The following is a 17,843-nucleotide window of genomic DNA, read 5'->3' on the forward strand; positions in this document are numbered from 1 at the left end:
CTTTCTTGTTTCCAGTCAGGCTTAACAATCTTACAGGGTGGCATTTTTTCAATGTTTCATTTTTCTATTGGCGATACTGGCAATTCAAACAAGTTCCTTAAAAATGGTGGGAAGGATGTGTTCAATTGGAAATCATTTACTCATAGCAGTCATGTGGAGATTTACTCATATTAGTTATTAACAACCGTATTCTATTTCCCATTTTCCCGTGAGATTGCGTATATATATTACATAAACTTTGCGAATAGAGCTTGCTGCAGGAGGCATGGTTTAGACCATTTTTATGGCTCAACAAAGATACATGTTCATAGTTGAAGAACAGGAGGGTCAAGGAGTCAGAACTGTCTATTCAATAAAAAAAGCAGTCTCAAAAGATGAAATTTCGATTTTGTATAGATTATTTGCAATAAAATTAAGTAGAAAATAGTATATGCAAATATGGTACCTTCGTAAGTTCATTTATGGTGTCAAGAGAAAGGGTGTTATAAAAAAAAAAAAAAAAATGCATGGACCTCCAAGTATCTTTAATTTATTCAAATAATCGTGTAGTTTATTTATTTAGTTAGATTTAAATGTTGAGAATGTGTGAGATAAGATATTTTAATATTAATTCATTTTGAGCCATAGGATCACAACAATGGGTGACGATTTTTTTCCCACCCAAGGTTTGCCTTAATGACACTTTTCCAATAAAAAACTTTCAAAATACCACTTTCTTGCCTAAGTCTATACTTCGTTAATACCCAAAATATGCTTTACTTTTCAGCCAGCGTTCGGTGAGTATCAGAAGTCAGGGTAAGAGGTTTTTGTAGAGTGGAGACCGAGAATTAAATGGTGGTGGCCATTGAATTCGCTGTCAGAATCAATCGGAAACTCTAGCTTTGTGGTGACCGGCAATCGTGAAAAATTAGTTGTAAAGTGAGAAAGATTTTGTAGAGAGGAGACCAGAGATTCAAATATGGTGATAGAGAGAACTTTCTTTTGTGAATCGGTTTTGGGTATAATAAAATATTAACTTTAGGTGGAAAAGTGGTATTTTAAACTTTTTGGGTGGGAAAGTGTCATTAGGCAAACCTTGGCTGGGAAAAGTGGCTTACTCAGTTATTATGGTAAGAAAGGTCTAATGTCCCCTAATTTGAGTTATACCAATGAGTACCCATATATTATGCGCTTATTTGAAGAAAGGAGTGAACTAAAATACTAGGGAAAATGATTGAATGTGGATGAAAAGTTTAAAAAGTTATGATCATATATAAAATATTATTAAGAACTTTAGAATATATTTTCAACTATATTTCTATATCTATACAAAATTTCTTAAAAAAAAAAATAGTTGTCATGTTGGATTGTGTTATATGAAATTAAAGAATAAAATCTTTGATTCAATAACTTTTTTGTCAAAAAATTTAATTGTGTTTTAAATTAGGGAATTAGTTTTTTCTATTACAATTAATTAGAATTTAATTTTTGAGAAAAAAAAAAATTGAATTTGAGAATGGAATTACTGTTTTCTGAAGCTCTGGGACTTCGTAGAAGGTTCCCATGCCGGAGCTGACGGAAGGAAAGTTATTCCCTTAATAGCCCAAACAAAAATATTTAAGTCTAAAACAATGGCGAAATTCCAAGGGCAGTTGTGTAATTCGGAATTATACAAATATTGCAACCATATCAGCAAAGTATGACAGAGAGCTCTTCCAACGGCCACACATGGCCTCCTTTACCATCAACACTCCACAGCATCACCAAATCTCTTCCCACGCACTCTTTGTAAGTGTCTTCTTCTCTCTATCTCTCTAATTTCCACTCTTTTTCTCATTTCTTCACTTTCTCGCCTCCAAACACCCACTTTTATAGTCAAGATATGTTAGCAGAACTACATGCACAAGTTTTCTGCAACTCACCATCAAACTACAACAACATTACTTTAAGAACTAGAAAAAACACTGCTCCTCCCTCTCTTCTTAAAAACTAGAGACGAAGGATCTATAAAAAATAGGAAAAGACTTGTGGTTCAACTGTGGAGGAAAATTCTGAAAAGATGGTTAGTAGGGATAAGAATACAAGAAGAATCCTAGTTTTAGAAAAAGAAGAGATGTGGGTTCAGGGAATTCTTCTTTCAAGTCTAAAGATGAGAATATAGGAATCAAATCTTCAAAAACTGTGGACAACGAGGTAGTGAATGAAAAAAAATGAATAGAGAAGCAATGAGCGCGGTCACTATAATAAGGTCAGAGGAAAAATATGTCGAAGGAAAGTACTAAAAATGATTCATCAGAAGTTCCGTTGAGACTTCAGTTGGACATGTGCTCAAAGAGAGGGGACGTAATGGGTGCAATTCAATTGTATGATAAAGCTCTTAAGGAGGGATAGTTGGGGCAATACCATTATAATGTACTTTGGATCTTTGCTCCTCTGCCGCTGTTGGTGTTGTTAAACCTGCTAAAAGTGGGAGTGGTAGTCGAACCTTGGATACATTAGGCATGTCTAATGAAGTTTCAACTGTGAATTCTAGGAATTAGGTGAATTAAGTGACGGGGACAAGTAAGTTATGGGGTTAAGAATTGAAAAATTCTGGCAAACTATGAGCAATCGGTTGATTCTAGTAGTAGCAGTAGTGCTCTGAGTGAAAAAGATAGCTTAACCCAGACTTCTAATTGGCCTCTGAATCCAAATTCTCAATTTTTAGATGATGATCAATCTCCTGAAAAAGGTAGGAGTAGCGGTAACCAGATCATCATGAAATTCGTTAAGTGAAGTGCCAGAATTATGCACTCCAGAGGGGATTTGAGATCTACGAGAAGATGTGTCTGGATAGGTCCCACTTAATGAGGCTAGCTTGACAGCGGTGTGGAAGAATGGCAATGTCGATGGGTAAGTGGACATGGCATTTGATGTGGTGTGAAGAAAATGAAGCCACTAGGGATAAATCCCAGACTGAGGTTTTATGGTCTGCCTTACAGTTTTCTGCAGTAAGGAAATGTTGATAAAGCATTTGCTGTTGAAAAGCAATGTTAGAGCATGGAGTCTATCCTGAAGAGCCTGAATTGGAAGCACTCTTAGAGTAAGTGTAGCAGCTGGTAAAGGTGACAAGGTATATTATTTGTTGCATAAATTGAGGACGAGTGTAAGAAAAGTCTCACCCTACTGCAGATATAATGTGGCAATGGTTTGAAAACAAAGAAGCTGCAAGGCTAGGGAAAACAAAATGGGACAGGAGATCATTGAAGGAAACAATGCATAGTAAAGGTGGGGCTGATGGGAAGGGCTGGTTAGGTAAAGGGAAGTGGAATGTATCACGTACCGCTATTAGAGCCGATGCAGTATGTGAGTGCTGTGGGGAAAAATTGGCCATGATTGACCTTGATCCTATTGAAACCGAGAGTTTTGCTGAATCGTTGTATCCATTGCTGCTAAGAGAGAGAGAAATTCAAGCTTCCAAAAATTTCAAGTATGAAAGTCCATTTGTCTTTTTAGTTGATGCCAATCTTATGTGGACTTTAATTTATGATTTAAAAAAGCTTATTGTTTGCAGAAATGGCTTGACTACTATGGACCTTTTGAAGCAGTGGTGGATGCTGCAAATGTCGGTCTTTTCAGCCAGAGGAAATTCAAACCATCAAGGGTAAGTTATATAATGGCTTAAAAATGTGGATCCAAGAAAGCTTCTCGTTTTCTTCTATACTTTAGGAGTTGCTATAGTATTTTCTTTTTATTTGGTGGAATTCTTTTAGGTCAATGCATTGTAATGGGATACGCCAGATGATTCCTTCAAAGAAAGGCCACTCATTGTTTTGCATAACAAGCGCATCACGGACCCAAGATGGATCAACCAGTAAATAGAGCATTGATTGAGAAGTGGAAAAATGCTGATGCACTTATGCAACACCAACTGGATCAATGATGATTGGTGAGAAATACATATTTTGGGAATGCATTTATAGTACCATGGGAATAACATATACTACCATGTGTAATAACATGTACTTCAGGTACTGGTTGTATGCAGCTATAAGTTTAAATGCTTAATTGGACCAATGATGAGATGAGAGATCATACATTTCAGCTTCTAGGAAATGATTTCTTCCCAAATGGAAAGAAAGACATCAAGTGAGTAAAGCAGTTCAATAGGTTTTTAATGTTAAATCTTGTCTTTTAAAATTCAGAACTTTGATTTTATTTACAGTTTTATCCTAATTAGGATCTTTCTTTTCCTAATGCAAGGTGCGTTTTAGTTTTTCTGAAACTGGTCCGAGTTCTACATGCCTCCTTCATATTCTGTTGTAATCCAGGTCCGTGTGGCCAGTTTTTTTCTGCCATTTTTCTGGTTTGAAATAGGAACAACAATATTAAATGAGTGTGGATGTGTCCGATGTAAATTTATTTGAAAACTATAAGATAGATAGATGAATATACCTCATCAGCAATAATACATATTAGGAATCGGAGAATGGCAGCTGGCATATTCAATTGCATCAGAACATGATTACGAAGCAGAAAGAATGTGGTTATGCATTACACGTGCGAACTTATATCTAACCAGGCAAAGTTTGGCCACACACTCCAAAGGTATCATTGAGATCCATTAGTTCATTGTTCCTATGAATATATGAGTTGAAAGCCTTCATACTCCAAATGATTTTTTATGATCTCATTGAAATATAAGCACTTTGTTGACTCTTGCATAATCATTCAAGATAAAGGTGCATTCCTTATCATGAGTTGAATCATTTGGGACATGTGATTATTTCATCTGCATAAGAGTTTTTTTGTATATTACTAACAAATAGAGTATACTACTTTTCTTGGTAGATTTGCGCCTTATGACCCTAAAAAACAAGAAGCAAGGTCAACAACTCCAAAGAAGTAAAGACAAAGTCACATTTATCAAATGATAGACCTCTGGTAATACAGAAAAGCCAACTCAAAATGTATACGGAAGTCTTAGAATATTCTTTCAGTATCCACGCTATCAAATCATCGGACAATTCTATCAAAAATTGAGGCTGCAGAGAAACTGGTGAATTGTAATTGATTTTCAGATATGAAGTAAAGGTATATCTTCTTAAGGACCTAACGGATGTTATGAATTAGAGAAATAAACTCCTAGTTGGAATCTGTTTGCACATGAAGACCTTGAGCTGTCTCTCTGTCAAAATCTATGAAGCTCTCGTCTGCTGCACATGCTAGTGTTAGGTGTCATTATTTAAGGCCTTTTTTCTGAGCTTAGGTTGAAAGTTCATGACGATTCTTGAGGCCAGCGGTTTGTTTAGCGTTGGGGGTGAGAATTGGCATGTTCACAATTTTGTACATTTTATTTTATAAGTTGGTGTAGAGTGTTGTAGATGACGTTACAGTTTATACTGAATGCTTTCCTCAAGATATTTGGCGTATGAAATTATTCGAGAGTGTTCCCCTTCCACATGCAGGATGTTAGATGTTCCTAAAGATTATAGAATGTCCAAATAAAAAGCTTTTTAAAATAGTTTTTTGTTGTCCTGTTTAAACAGTTCTGGTTTCACATGTATTATATCATGCTATATGTCTTCATTTAATCACTCAGGTGGAATCCCTGTAGCTTTGGACCGTGTTCTACACTGCTACCATGTTGTTGAATATATGTCTCTCCATTATCTTTTTTCTGCCAGGTAAAAGAGCCATGTTTTTACAAAAACAAATACAGAAATTCATGCTTCACTTTTACCTCTTTTCACTGAAAAGACTTTAGGGAAGTGAGCCAAAACAATTATTTTATTTCAACTGTTGGAAGCTTTCCCTCATATTCACGCACAAATAATAACAAAAGGGCGTAATTTAAAAAGGGTCCCCTGGGAAATGAGTTTTAGGCTTTTTGATTACATGCAATGCTCTACAAATAGCCCTTTTGAGAAGATTGATTGCAACCATTGTGCTTTCTAAATAAGGACAAGTGTTTTTAACTTTTGTCCGTCAAAAGGATGAGAAGATCAGTTATTTAATTATATCTATGCAAATTTTGATGCATCAAAATTACATTTAGGCGTGATAGTATCTGTTCACAAGTAATAAAAGAACTTTTCGTGATAGTTTTTCTTCACGTTTTTTTGTTTATTCATTTGAGAAATGCTGTAAAAAACTGTATGGAATGAACGTTTGATTGGATGTGTTGGGCAGGTGTGACAGTAGACGATGTTGATGTTGATGTGGCAGTGATTAAACACTTTTAGCAGAAAAAAGAAAGAAAAAAATAATCACGGGAATTCAATGGTTTTTGTCATCTTTTATCTTTCCGTTTCATGGTAGCTACAGAATCTTTGATTGCTTTTGGAATTGTCCTGTTTCCCTTCCTTAACAGTGATGTGTCACGAGCCTCCCTGTTGCCCATATCTCTGACTGTATCAAGCCCCTCAACCACCGATTCTGAAAGAGATATAAAGAGAGAGATTAGGGGAGGGGGAGCATCTTAAATTCCATTTCATTTCTATCTTTTGTCTTCAAAAAAATGCATCTCCTTGAATTATCTGCTTTTCAAAATCAAGAAGCTCACTCCGAGGAAGATTTTCGCTTTGAGATTCACTCAAGGTCAGTGTGTTTGATTATATATCATTTTACATTTCAGTTCATATGTGTACTATAAATATCTTCAAGTCAAATTTAAATTCTTTATTTATGGTTATGGAACTCAGAGATTTGCGCTCTCAGCTTCATATGCTGCTGATTACTGCGAAACAACATTCTTGAAAGTCAAGGAGACAAAAGAGTGAGCTTTTACTCACAGCTGAAATAATTTTCTGGCTTCTTTTTTCAGGGATCTAGTCGAAAAATGTTATATTAGCGTACGACCGGCCAGATCTGACCGATCATGCACAATGACATTAGATTCTAGCCAGATTCTAACGGTGATAGCCAGAATCTAGTAACTGTGGGTAGATGTGAGTGTTTTTGTCAATTTATAATTTTTTATTATTTTAGGTATTTAACTAAATTAACAAACCTATACGATTTTTTTGTTAATTTTTAAATCCTACTTTATAATAATAACCCAAATTAACTTAATAGTAATATTTCAAAAATACTGTTTAAAATGATAAAAGAGAGTCTCCCACCGGAAATTACATCTCACTCCTCACTCCTGCTGAGAGTCCTTTCCCCTCAACTGCCTTCACATTTCACACCGTCGTTTTTCATTATTTCTCGTGAATCGTGATAAATGAAAAAAAGTGTTTTCATTGAAAGGTATTTTTATTTATATTAAAAATACAAAACTTGTTCATTTCAGTTTCACACTTGCTTCATTGGTAGTTGTTACTTGTTAGCAACCATTTGTGTTATTAATTCCATTTTAAAAAATTGTCATAAGATATTTTCGTATCAAATGTTGAAAGGATTTTGATTAACTTCATAAGTTAGAAAAATTTTGATAATTAATAACAAACATTATTAGATCAACAAAAAAAGTCGTTTTTCAATATTAGATTTCCTTTTAGATATGATCTAACGATAATGATCAACAATAGAATAATAATACAGTACGATCTGGCAATGATAATTAGCATTAGAATTAGGGCGTAACAAATAACATAAAGGTCTACATATTATAAATTTTGAAACTCAGCGGGACTAACCATGTTGCATGCCCTGGTGCCATATCAAACACTACTCATCTTTTCATGTATTTCTTTCTTCAATTTTTTATCCAAATATTAAATTACCGGATTCTCTACTTCCTCTTGTAACTTCAAAATCATCTAAACTAGATTAAAGAAAAATAAATAAGTGCACTCATGTTTATACAACATACATACGAAATATTTATAGAGTTAATGCTATTAATTCCTCCCAGGTTTGATGAAATTACAAAAATTCCTTTCAGGTTTTGAAATAAAAATAATATATAAACCATTAAGTTTTGAGTGTTAAAATAAATGATAGAAAGGTATTTGGTAAATATTTATTAATTTATAAATTTTAATATTTTATTAACAAGGATTTTTGTTCTTCCTCTGTATATCATACCTCATGAGGTCTACGTCTTATAACTCATTATTAATGCGTGATTTTGACACCAACTAAACGTATGTATGAAATGCTGAGCTGACCCAGAAAACACACGTGAATGGAGGATTGAGAATGTAAATGGTGGAAAGACAATATTTTAAAGTGGTTCGGATGCTTAAACAAGCGAATCGTACGTCCACTGATATTGTATTTATATTTGAAAGGTCAGGTCACGACGTAGCGAGTTGACTTTAGAGTATTGAGAATACAAAGGAAAGAGAGAATAAGCTATTACAAAGCGTGATTAGCTAATCAAGAGTAAAAAATGAGTCAATCCCACAAACAGGAGAGAAGCTATCTATTTATAGTGGGATACATTGAGGTAATCATTACTGAATCCGTAAAAATGGGTCAGGTACCGTGCAAATCCTCCTTTGTGTCCCGTTATTCACCTACTCGCGTGATCTCCTCGCTTTATGCAGGGATTGGACACGTGGACGACTTCCAGCGTTTCGTCAGTCTGGCGCGCACCCACTGCACTGACAGGAGCATGCTGCTCACGCCAGCACGCGACGTGGCCGCGTCTGAATGGCTGTAGGATCTGCCTAGACCCTGACCACTTGTGTTGGTTGGGCTCTACGTCAGCCCTACTTTTCCAGGCATAACACTCATCGTTTTATTAAAGAAGTTTTTGCTTGTTTATCACTGCAACAATTTTGTTTGCATAAAAATAAATTAAGTATTAATTTCACACTAAATATTTTAGGTTGTGTTTGGTAGAGTATTTAGAATAGTGGTTTTAAAAAAATTGAGTTGAATTGTTATTACGAGAATAATATTTGAATTTGTAAATGTATTTGGTAAATTTTTCAAAAACATTTTCTCAATATATTTTGACTATTTTTAATCCTCTATATTTGTTAATTTAGCTAAACAGCCCTTACAATAAAAGTTTTAAAATTAACAAAAACACCTCCACCCACCCACTAAATGTTAGTAGTCAGCCACCACCGACGGACGGTGGCCGACAGTCATTAGAATGGCACAAGATTGGCTGGATCTAGCTGGTAGTGCGCCGATCTGGCCTTTTCCAACCAAATCCATCATGAATTTGGCTATTGACGACGACCATATCTTGGCCGTCAACGACGACCAAGATATGGCCATCGATGACGACCAGATGTGGCTAGATATGGCTGTTGATCTAACATTTTTTTACTAGATTTATGGTGAATCTGGTTAGAAAATGTCAGATTGACGCACGACCAACCAAATCTAGTCGGTCATGTGCCATTTCGGCAGATTCCAACCACCTTTCAGCAGTAATAACCGACTATTAGGAATATGTGAGTGGGTAGGAGTGTTTTTATCAATTTTTAAACTTTTATTGTTGGAGGTGTTTAATTACATTAACAAACCTAATGAGTTAAGAAAATTTAAATATTTTAAGTTGAATAGAATATGATTGGATTTTAAAAATATTGAAACAAATATATTTAATAGGAATGGATATGATAATATTTTGAATAGGGAAACAAACACAACCCAATATTTACATAACTCAGAAGCCTCTTGTTTTTCATGCTTGAGGCATCCCATATATATAGCCATTGTAAGGAAAATTGGTTCATACATAGCCATAGTAAGGAAAATGCTCACTTGTCCGACAAAATAGTTTAGATAAATTAAATTAGGTTTAAAATTTTATAATAATTGATGATTTTGACCTACTTAAATTCATATTTATCTAAAATTTATATTAATGAACAATTTTTCATTTTTTCTCTCTCCCTCGTCTCATCTCAATTTCTTCCTTTAGTTAGATTATTCAATAAAAACTAATTCTTTAGAGATTATAATGTAAGATGATACTCATTTTTTATTATTTTTCTTAAAAATTTATTATTTTATCCTTTTTAATTAATGAAAGATCACGAACTATAAATTTTTATTGAGTTTAATTAATAAGTTTTCAAAATATAAAAAACCGTTCTGAATAATTATAGAGTTAATAATTTAATATGTATAACTTTTAAAATTATATTTTTTTTTTTTACTTATTACTTTAATATATATTTTATTATATATTTATCAACTTAAATGTTTTCACTTTACTAATTAAAAGTCTTGGTATATATTTATATATATAAGTTTAACAATTATATTAATTTTTAAAGCGTGTAAGTTACGTATTTTGTTTTTGTTTTTCTTAGATTAAAATTGCAAGTCAAAAAATTAATTTATTCAAAATTGCACAATCAGCCAATGGCAATCAGGTATAATCTATTAATCTAAGTAAAGAGGTAGGGAGTGAAATCAAATCACAAAATCCCACAATTGAAAAATCCAAGAATGGCTTCTTCAAAGGTTGTGTCTAGGTTGTGTTCTCGACTACAGTCTCACGCTCTCAAGCTCAACAAAACACCCCTCTCTACGCTCAACTCGCCCTTCCCTGCTTCTACAAGACCCATTTCTCGCATCTCACGGTGAGACCTTCAAGAACACTTTTCATTATTTACACCTATTATTTTTTAATTAATTATATCATTATTATTATTTTATAAATGATTCTGGTGGTTAGATTGCCTGTGGAGCTGAGCAGTTTGGACTCAATGCTGCCCTTACATAGTGCAACTGCTTCGGCTCGGTTAAGATCAAGCTTGTCCTTGGAATCTCACTGCTGGGGTTTAGTTCCTCAAGGTTAGTACTTTTGTATTTTTTATATACATTTATTGTTATGAGTTTATTATTGCTTATCAATGTGAAGGCATTCAAATGGGATTTGGGAGGGAAATGGAAACTGACATATCTAGGCTTAGGAAAGTCCATTTAGCATTATATATATAACTTTAGCAATCAATACAATGCGACTTGGCTATATGACTTGCAATTGAAAGATATTTAGGCATGTGCAAAGTAGTTCTGCAAAAGCTTAATGGAACTGTCGAGTTGATTGTGCATAGCAGCAGAGATTTGATGCATTTTGGCATGTCAAATTGAAAACTTTATAACTATTAAGAATTTTGACTGTAAAAATTTATTGTACTGCTTGTAAGAAAAAGTAAGTGCAAAGTGCAAATTGAAGCAGCTTGAATGGTAAGGGCAGGCTGGCTAGTATGAATGTTTCAGTCATCTTATTTTTGGGTTGTCTCTCATTAGCTTACAGCTATGAGAAACGACAGTTATGGACTGGTTCATGGTCGGTATGTGTAAGGAATTGATTCTTTTCTTCATACAGGAGATTAATGTGATGTAATTTAGATTCACATCAGACATCATAAATACTTGTTAAAATGGTTTGGAAGTCATAGTACCTATTTATGTTCCATCGATACACTTGTAAATGGAAGTTAGGATTTTGCTGTAATCATTATGTCAACATGTTTGCTTAGGCAAGTAAAATGAGTAAGGCTCAATTGTGGTCCATGTTGTTCAAACTGCAAGAGGGAACAATGAAGGAGCCGAAAATATTAGCTAAAGTGGTAGAGTGGTGGGACTGAATCAGGTCAGATTGGGATATGTCTTAGTTCATATCTTAACAACCGAGGGAAGGAAAAATACCCTTTAGTCGATGTTGTCACAGTACAAGTTGTTTTCCCTTTTTCTAATTACAAGATGAATCATACTCTATTTCATTTGACTTCGTATAACATCATTTATTATTTTAATGCTTTCTTTTGCCCATAATTACAGGTATATCAATGCCTTTATGACAGAGTTTGCAGCAAGCGGACACAGGGTAGATTTTCTGTTGAGGATAGAAATGTAGTGCTTTTGTTTTGTTTCCAATTCAAAATTCTATGATGTTTACGCAATCTTTTTGGTATCTTTATCTTTTAGTATCTTCCTCAAGTGATGCCAAATATTGCTTGGTTTTTACTTTCTGGATATCATTGTTCAACAAGTACTATGCATTTCCTTTTATGCGAGAGTGCCCCCAAAGAGAAAAAGGTGGTATGTAGCTTGTTCTTTCTTGTTTCCAGTTACAGGCTATAACAATCTTACATGGGTGACATTGTTTCAATGTTTCATTTTTCTATTTGGCGATACTGGCAATTCAAACCAAGTTCCTTAAAAATGGTGGGAAGGATTGTGTTCATATTGGAAATCATTTACTCATAGCAGTCATGTGGAAATGATTTACTCATATTAGTTATTAACAACCGCTATTCTATTTCCCATTTTCCCGTGAGATTGCGTATATATATTAGCATAAACTTTGCGAATAGAGCTTGCTGCCAGGAGGCATTGGTTTAGACCATTTTTATGGCTCAACAAGATACATGTTCATAGTTGAAGAACAAGGAGGGTCAAGGAGTCAGAACTGTCTATTCAATAAAAAAAGCAGTCTCAAAAGATGAAATTTCGATTTTGTATAGATTATTTGCATAATAAAATTAAGTAGAAAATAGTATATGCAAATATGGTACCTTCGTAAGTTTCATTTATGGTGTCAAGAGAAAGGGTGTTATAAAAAAAAAAAAAAAATGCATTTGGACCTCCAAGTATCTTTAATTTATTCAAATAATCGTGTAGTTTATTTATTTAGTTAGATTTAAATTGTTGAGAATGTGTGAGATAAGATATTTTAATATTAATTCATTTTGAGCCATAGGATCACAACAATTGGGTGACGATTTTTTTCCCACCCAAGGTTTGCCTTAATGACACTTTTCCAATAAAAAACTTTCAAAATACCACTTTCTTGCCTAAAGTCTATACTTCGTTAATACCCAAAATATGCTTTACTTTTTCAGCCAGCGTTCGGTGAGTATCAGAAGTCAGGGTAAGAGGGTTTTTGTAGAGTGGAGACCGATGAATTAAATGGTGGTGGCCAATTGAATATTCGCTGTCAGAATCAATCGGAAACTCTAGCTTTGTGGTGACCGGCAATCGGTGAAAAATTAGTTGTTAAAGTGAGAAAGATTTTGTAGAGAGGAGACCAGAGATTCAAAATATGGTGATAGAGAGAACTTTCTTTGTTAGAATCGGTTTTGGGTAATAATAAAATATTAACTTTAGGTGGAAAAGTGGTATTTTAAAACTTTTTGGGTGGGAAAGTGTCATTAAGGCAAACCTTGGCTGGGAAAAAGTGGCTTACTCAGTTATTATGGTAAGAAAGGTCTAATGTCCCCTAATTTGAGTTATACCAATGAGTACCCATGTATCATACGTGTTATTTGAAGAGAGAAGAGTGAAATAAAATATTAGGGAAAAATGATTGAATGTGGGATGAAAAAGTTTAAAAAGTTATGATCATATATTAAAATATTATTAAGAACTTTAGAATAATATTTTCACTTAATATATATTTCTATATCTATACAAAATTTCTTAAAAAAAAAAAATAGTTGTCATGTTGGATTGTGTTATATGAAATTAAAAGAATAAAATCTTTGATTCAATAACTTTTTTGTCAAAAAATTTAATTGTGTTTTAAATTAGGGAATTAGTTTTTTCTATTACAATTAATTAGAATTTAATTTTTATAGAGAAAAAAAAAAATTGAAATTTGAGAATGGAATTACTGTTTTCTGAAGCTCTGGGACTTCGTAGAAAGGTTCCCATGCCGGAGCTGACGGAAGGAAATTGTTATTCCCTTAATAGCCCAAACAAAAATATTTAAGTCTAAAACAATGGCGAAATTCCAAGGGCAGTTGTGTAATTCGGAATTATACAAATATTGCAACCATATCAGCAAAGTATGACAGAGAGCTCTTCCAACGGCCACACATGGCCTCCTTTACCATCAACACTCCACAGCATCACCAACATCTCTTCCCACGCACTCTTTGTAAGTGTCCTTCTTCTCTCTATCTCTCTAATTTCCACTCTTTTTCTCATTTCTTCACTTTCTCGCCTCCCAAACACCCACTTTTTATAGTCCAAGATCATGTTAGCAGACTACATGCAAAGTTTTCTGCAACTCACCATCAAACTACAACAACAATTACTTTAAGAACTAGAAAAAACACTGCTCCTCCCTCCTCTTCTTTAAAAACTAGAGACGAAAGGATCTATAAAAAATTAGGAAAAGACTTTGTTGGTTCAACTGTGGAGGAAAATTCTGAAAAGAGGTTTAGTAGGGATAAGAATACAAGAAGAAATCCTAGTTTTAGAAAAAGAAGAGATGTGGGTTCAGGGAATTCTTCTTTCAAGTCTAAAGATGAGAATATAGGAATCAAATCTTCAAAAACTGTGGACAACGAGGTAGTGAATGAAAAAAAATTGAATAAGAGAAGCAATGAGCGCGGTCACTATAATAAGGTCAGAGGAAAAAATATGTCGAAGGAAAGTACTAAAAATGATTCATCAGAAGTTCCGTTGAGACTTCAGTTGGACATGTGCTCAAAGAGAGGGGACGTAATGGGTGCAATTCAATTGTATGATAAAGCTCTTAAGGAAGGGATTAAGTTGGGGCAATACCATTATAATGTACTTTTGTATCTTTGCTCCTCTGCCGCTGTTGGTGTTGTTAAACCTGCTAAAAGTGGGAGTGGTAGTCGAACCTTGGATACATTCGGCATGTCTAATGAAGTTTCAACTGTGAATTCTATGGAATTAGGTGAATTAAGTGACGGGGACAATGTAAGTTATGGGGTTACAGAATTGAAAAATTCTGGTCCAAACTATGTGCAATCGGTTGATTCTAGTAGTAGCAGTAGTGCTCTGAGTGAAAAAGATAGCTTAACCCAGACTTCTAATGGGCCTATGAATCCAAATTCTCAATTGTTAGATGATGATCAATCTCCTGAAAAAGGTAGGAGCAGCGGTAACCAAGATGATCATGAAATTCGCTTAAGTGAAGATGCCAAGAAGTATGCACTCCAGAGGGGATTTGAGATCTACGAGAGGATGTGTTTGGATAAGGTCCCACTTAACGAGGCTAGCTTGACAGCGGTGGGAAGAATGGCAATGTCGATGGGTAATGGTGACATGGCATTTGATGTGGTGAAGAAAATGAAGCCACTAGGGATAAATCCCAGACTGAGGTCTTATGGTCCTGCCCTTACAGTTTTCTGCAGTAATGGAAATGTTGATAAAGCATTTGCTGTTGAAAAGCACATGTTAGAGCATGGAGTCTATCCTGAAGAGCCTGAATTGGAGGCACTCCTGAGAGTAAGTGTAGCAGCTGGTAAAGGTGACAAGGTATATTATTTGTTGCATAAATTGAGGACAAGTATAAGAAAAGTCTCACCCTCTACTGCAGATATAATTGTGCAATGGTTTGAAAACAAAGAAGCTGCAAGACTAGGGAAAACAAAATGGGACAGGAGATCATTGAAGGAAACAATGCATGGTAAAGGTGGGGGCTGGCATGGGCAGGGCTGGTTAGGTAAAGGGAAGTGGAATGTATCACGTACCGCTATTAGAGCCGATGCAGTATGTGAGTGCTGTGGGGAAAAATTGGCCATGATTGACCTTGATCCTATTGAAACCGAGAGTTTTGCTGAATCAGTTGTATCCATTGCTGCTAAGAGAGAGAGAAATTCAAGCTTCCAAAAATTTCAAGTATGAAAGTCCATTTGTCTTTTTAGTTGATGCCAATCTTATGTGGACTTTAATTTATGATTTAAAAAAGCTTATTGTTTGCAGAAATGGCTTGACTACTATGGACCTTTTGAAGCAGTGGTGGATGCTGCAAATGTCGGTCTTTTCAGCCAGAGGAAATTCAAACCATCAAGGGTAAGTTATATAATGGCTTAAAAATGTGGATCCAAGAAAGCTTCTCGTTTTCTTCTATACTTTAGGAGTTGCTATAGTATTTTCTTTTTATTTGGTGGAATTCTTTTAGGTCAATGCCATTGTTAATGGGATACGCCAGATGATTCCTTCAAAGAAATGGCCACTCATTGTTTTGCATAACAAGCGCATCACCGGACCCAAGATGGATCAACCAGTAAATAGAGCATTGATTGAGAAGTGGAAAAATGCTGATGCACTCTATGCAACACCAACTGGATCCAATGATGATTGGTGAGAAATACATATTTTGGGAATGCATTAAGCACTCTAAATTTTTTTTTTTTTTAAATTCAGCTCAACTTTTATATAATTGGCTATTTGGATAGCTAATTGTCAAAATCATTTCTAGTGATGTGTATGCATTTATAGTACCATGGGGAATAACATATACTACCATGTGTAATAACATGTACTTCAGGTACTGGTTGTATGCAGCTATAAAGTTTAAATGCTTAATTGTGACCAATGATGAGATGAGAGATCATACATTTCAGCTTCTAGGAAATGATTTCTTCCCCAAATGGAAAGAAAGACATCAAGTGAGTAAAGCAGTTCAATAGTGTTTTTAATGTTAAATCTTGTCTTTTAAAATTCAAAACTTTTATTTACAGTTTTATCCTAATTAGGCATCTTTCTTTTCCTAATGCAAGGTGCGTTTTAGTTTTTCTGAAACTGGTCCAGAGTTCTACATGCCTCCTTCATATTCTGTTGTAATCCAGGTCCGTGTGGCCAGTTTTTTTCTGCCATTTTTCTGTGTTTGAAATAGGAACAACAATATTAAATGAGTGTGAATGTGTCCGATGTAAATTTATTTGAAAACTATAAGATAGATAGATGAATATACCTCATCAGCAAATAATACATCATTAGGAATCGGAGAATGGCAGCTGGCATATTCCAATTGCATCAGAACATGATTACGAAGCAGAAAGAATGTGGTTATGCATTACACGTGCGAACTTATATCTAACCAGGCAAAGTTTGGCTACACGCTCCAAAGGTATCATTAAGATCCATTAGTTCATTGTTCCTATGAATATATGAGTTGACAGCCTTCATACTCCAAATGATTGTTTACGATCTCATTGAAATATAAGCACTTTGTTGACTCTTGCATAATCATTCAAGATAAAGGTGCATTCCATATCATGTGTTGAATCATCTTTGGGACATGTGATTATTTCATCTGCATAAGAGTTTGTTTGCTGTCTTATACTAACAAATAGAGTATACTACTTTTCTTGGTAGATTTGCAGCCTTATGACCCTAAAAAACAAGAAGCAAGGTCAACAACTCCAAAAGAAGCAAAGACAAAGTCACATTTATCAAATGATAGAACCTCTGGTAATACAGAAAAGCCAACTCAAAATGTATACGAAAGTCTCAGAAATATTCTTTCAGTATCCACGCTATCAAATCATCAGACAATTCTATCAAAAATTGAGGCTGCAGAGAAACTTGGTGAATGTGTAATTGATTTTCAGATATGAAGTAAAGGTATATCTTCTTAAGGACCTAACGGATGTTATTGAATTAGAGAAATAAACTCCTAGTTGGAATCTGTTTTGCACATGAAGACCTTGAGCTGGCTCTCTGTCAAAATCTATGAAGCTCTCTTCTGCTGCACATGCTAGTGTTAGGTGTCATTTATGAAGGCTTTTTTTCTGAGCTTAGGTTGAAAGTTCATGACGATTCTTGAGGCCAGCGGTTTGTTTAGCGTTGGGGGTGAGAATTGGCATGTTCACAATTTTGTACATTTTATTCTATAAGTTGGTGTGAGAGTTTGTACATGACGTTACAGTTTATACTGAATGCTTTCCTCAAGATATTTGGCGTATGAAATTATTCGAGAGTGTTCCCCATCCACATGCGCAGGATGTTAGATATTCCTAAAGATTATAGAATGTCCAAATAAAAAGCTTTTTAAAATAGTTTTTTGTTGTCCTGTTTTAAACAGTTCTGGTATTCACATGTATTGTATCATGCTATATGTCTTCATTTAATCACTCAGGTGGAATCCCTGTGGCTTTGAGGACCGTGTTCTACACTGCTACTATGTTGTTGAATTATGTCTCTCCATTATCTTTTTTCTGCCAGGTAAAAGAGCCATGTTTTTACAAAAA

At 34.6% G+C, this 17,843-nt stretch overlaps 2 protein-coding genes across 3 annotated transcripts; both read left to right on the forward strand.

Moving 5' to 3' along the window:
• Positions 1-10,269: 10,269 nt before the first annotated feature.
• LOC116116780 lies at positions 10,270-12,096 on the forward strand. Of its 2 annotated transcripts, XM_031402832.1 has the most exons (4): positions 10,270-10,460; positions 10,556-10,674; positions 11,668-11,713; positions 11,815-12,096. In XM_031402832.1, exons 1-3 carry the CDS (start codon positions 10,327-10,329, stop codon positions 11,685-11,687), a joined length of 273 nt encoding a protein of 90 aa, XP_031258692.1. In that variant the 5' UTR covers positions 10,270-10,326; the 3' UTR covers positions 11,688-11,713; positions 11,815-12,096. The 2 variants fall into 2 exon arrangements, with proteins under 2 accessions (XP_031258692.1, XP_031258691.1); XM_031402831.1 differs by having other exon boundaries at positions 11,668-12,095.
• A 1,473-nt stretch (positions 12,097-13,569) lies between these two features.
• Positions 13,570-17,020, forward strand: LOC116116779 (proteinaceous RNase P 1, chloroplastic/mitochondrial-like). The gene is made up of 7 exons (XM_031402830.1): positions 13,570-15,486; positions 15,571-15,660; positions 15,770-15,951; positions 16,139-16,259; positions 16,371-16,439; positions 16,591-16,720; positions 16,977-17,020. The coding sequence occupies exons 1-7, from the start codon at positions 13,708-13,710 to the stop codon at positions 16,982-16,984; spliced, it is 2,379 nt and encodes a 792-aa protein (XP_031258690.1). The 5' UTR covers positions 13,570-13,707; the 3' UTR covers positions 16,985-17,020.
• The last annotated feature ends 823 nt before the right edge of the window (positions 17,021-17,843 follow it).

This window comes from Pistacia vera, unplaced genomic scaffold (genome assembly GCF_008641045.1).
Source record: "Pistacia vera cultivar Batoury unplaced genomic scaffold, PisVer_v2 Contig783, whole genome shotgun sequence".
Taxonomy (NCBI): domain Eukaryota; kingdom Viridiplantae; phylum Streptophyta; class Magnoliopsida; order Sapindales; family Anacardiaceae; genus Pistacia; species Pistacia vera.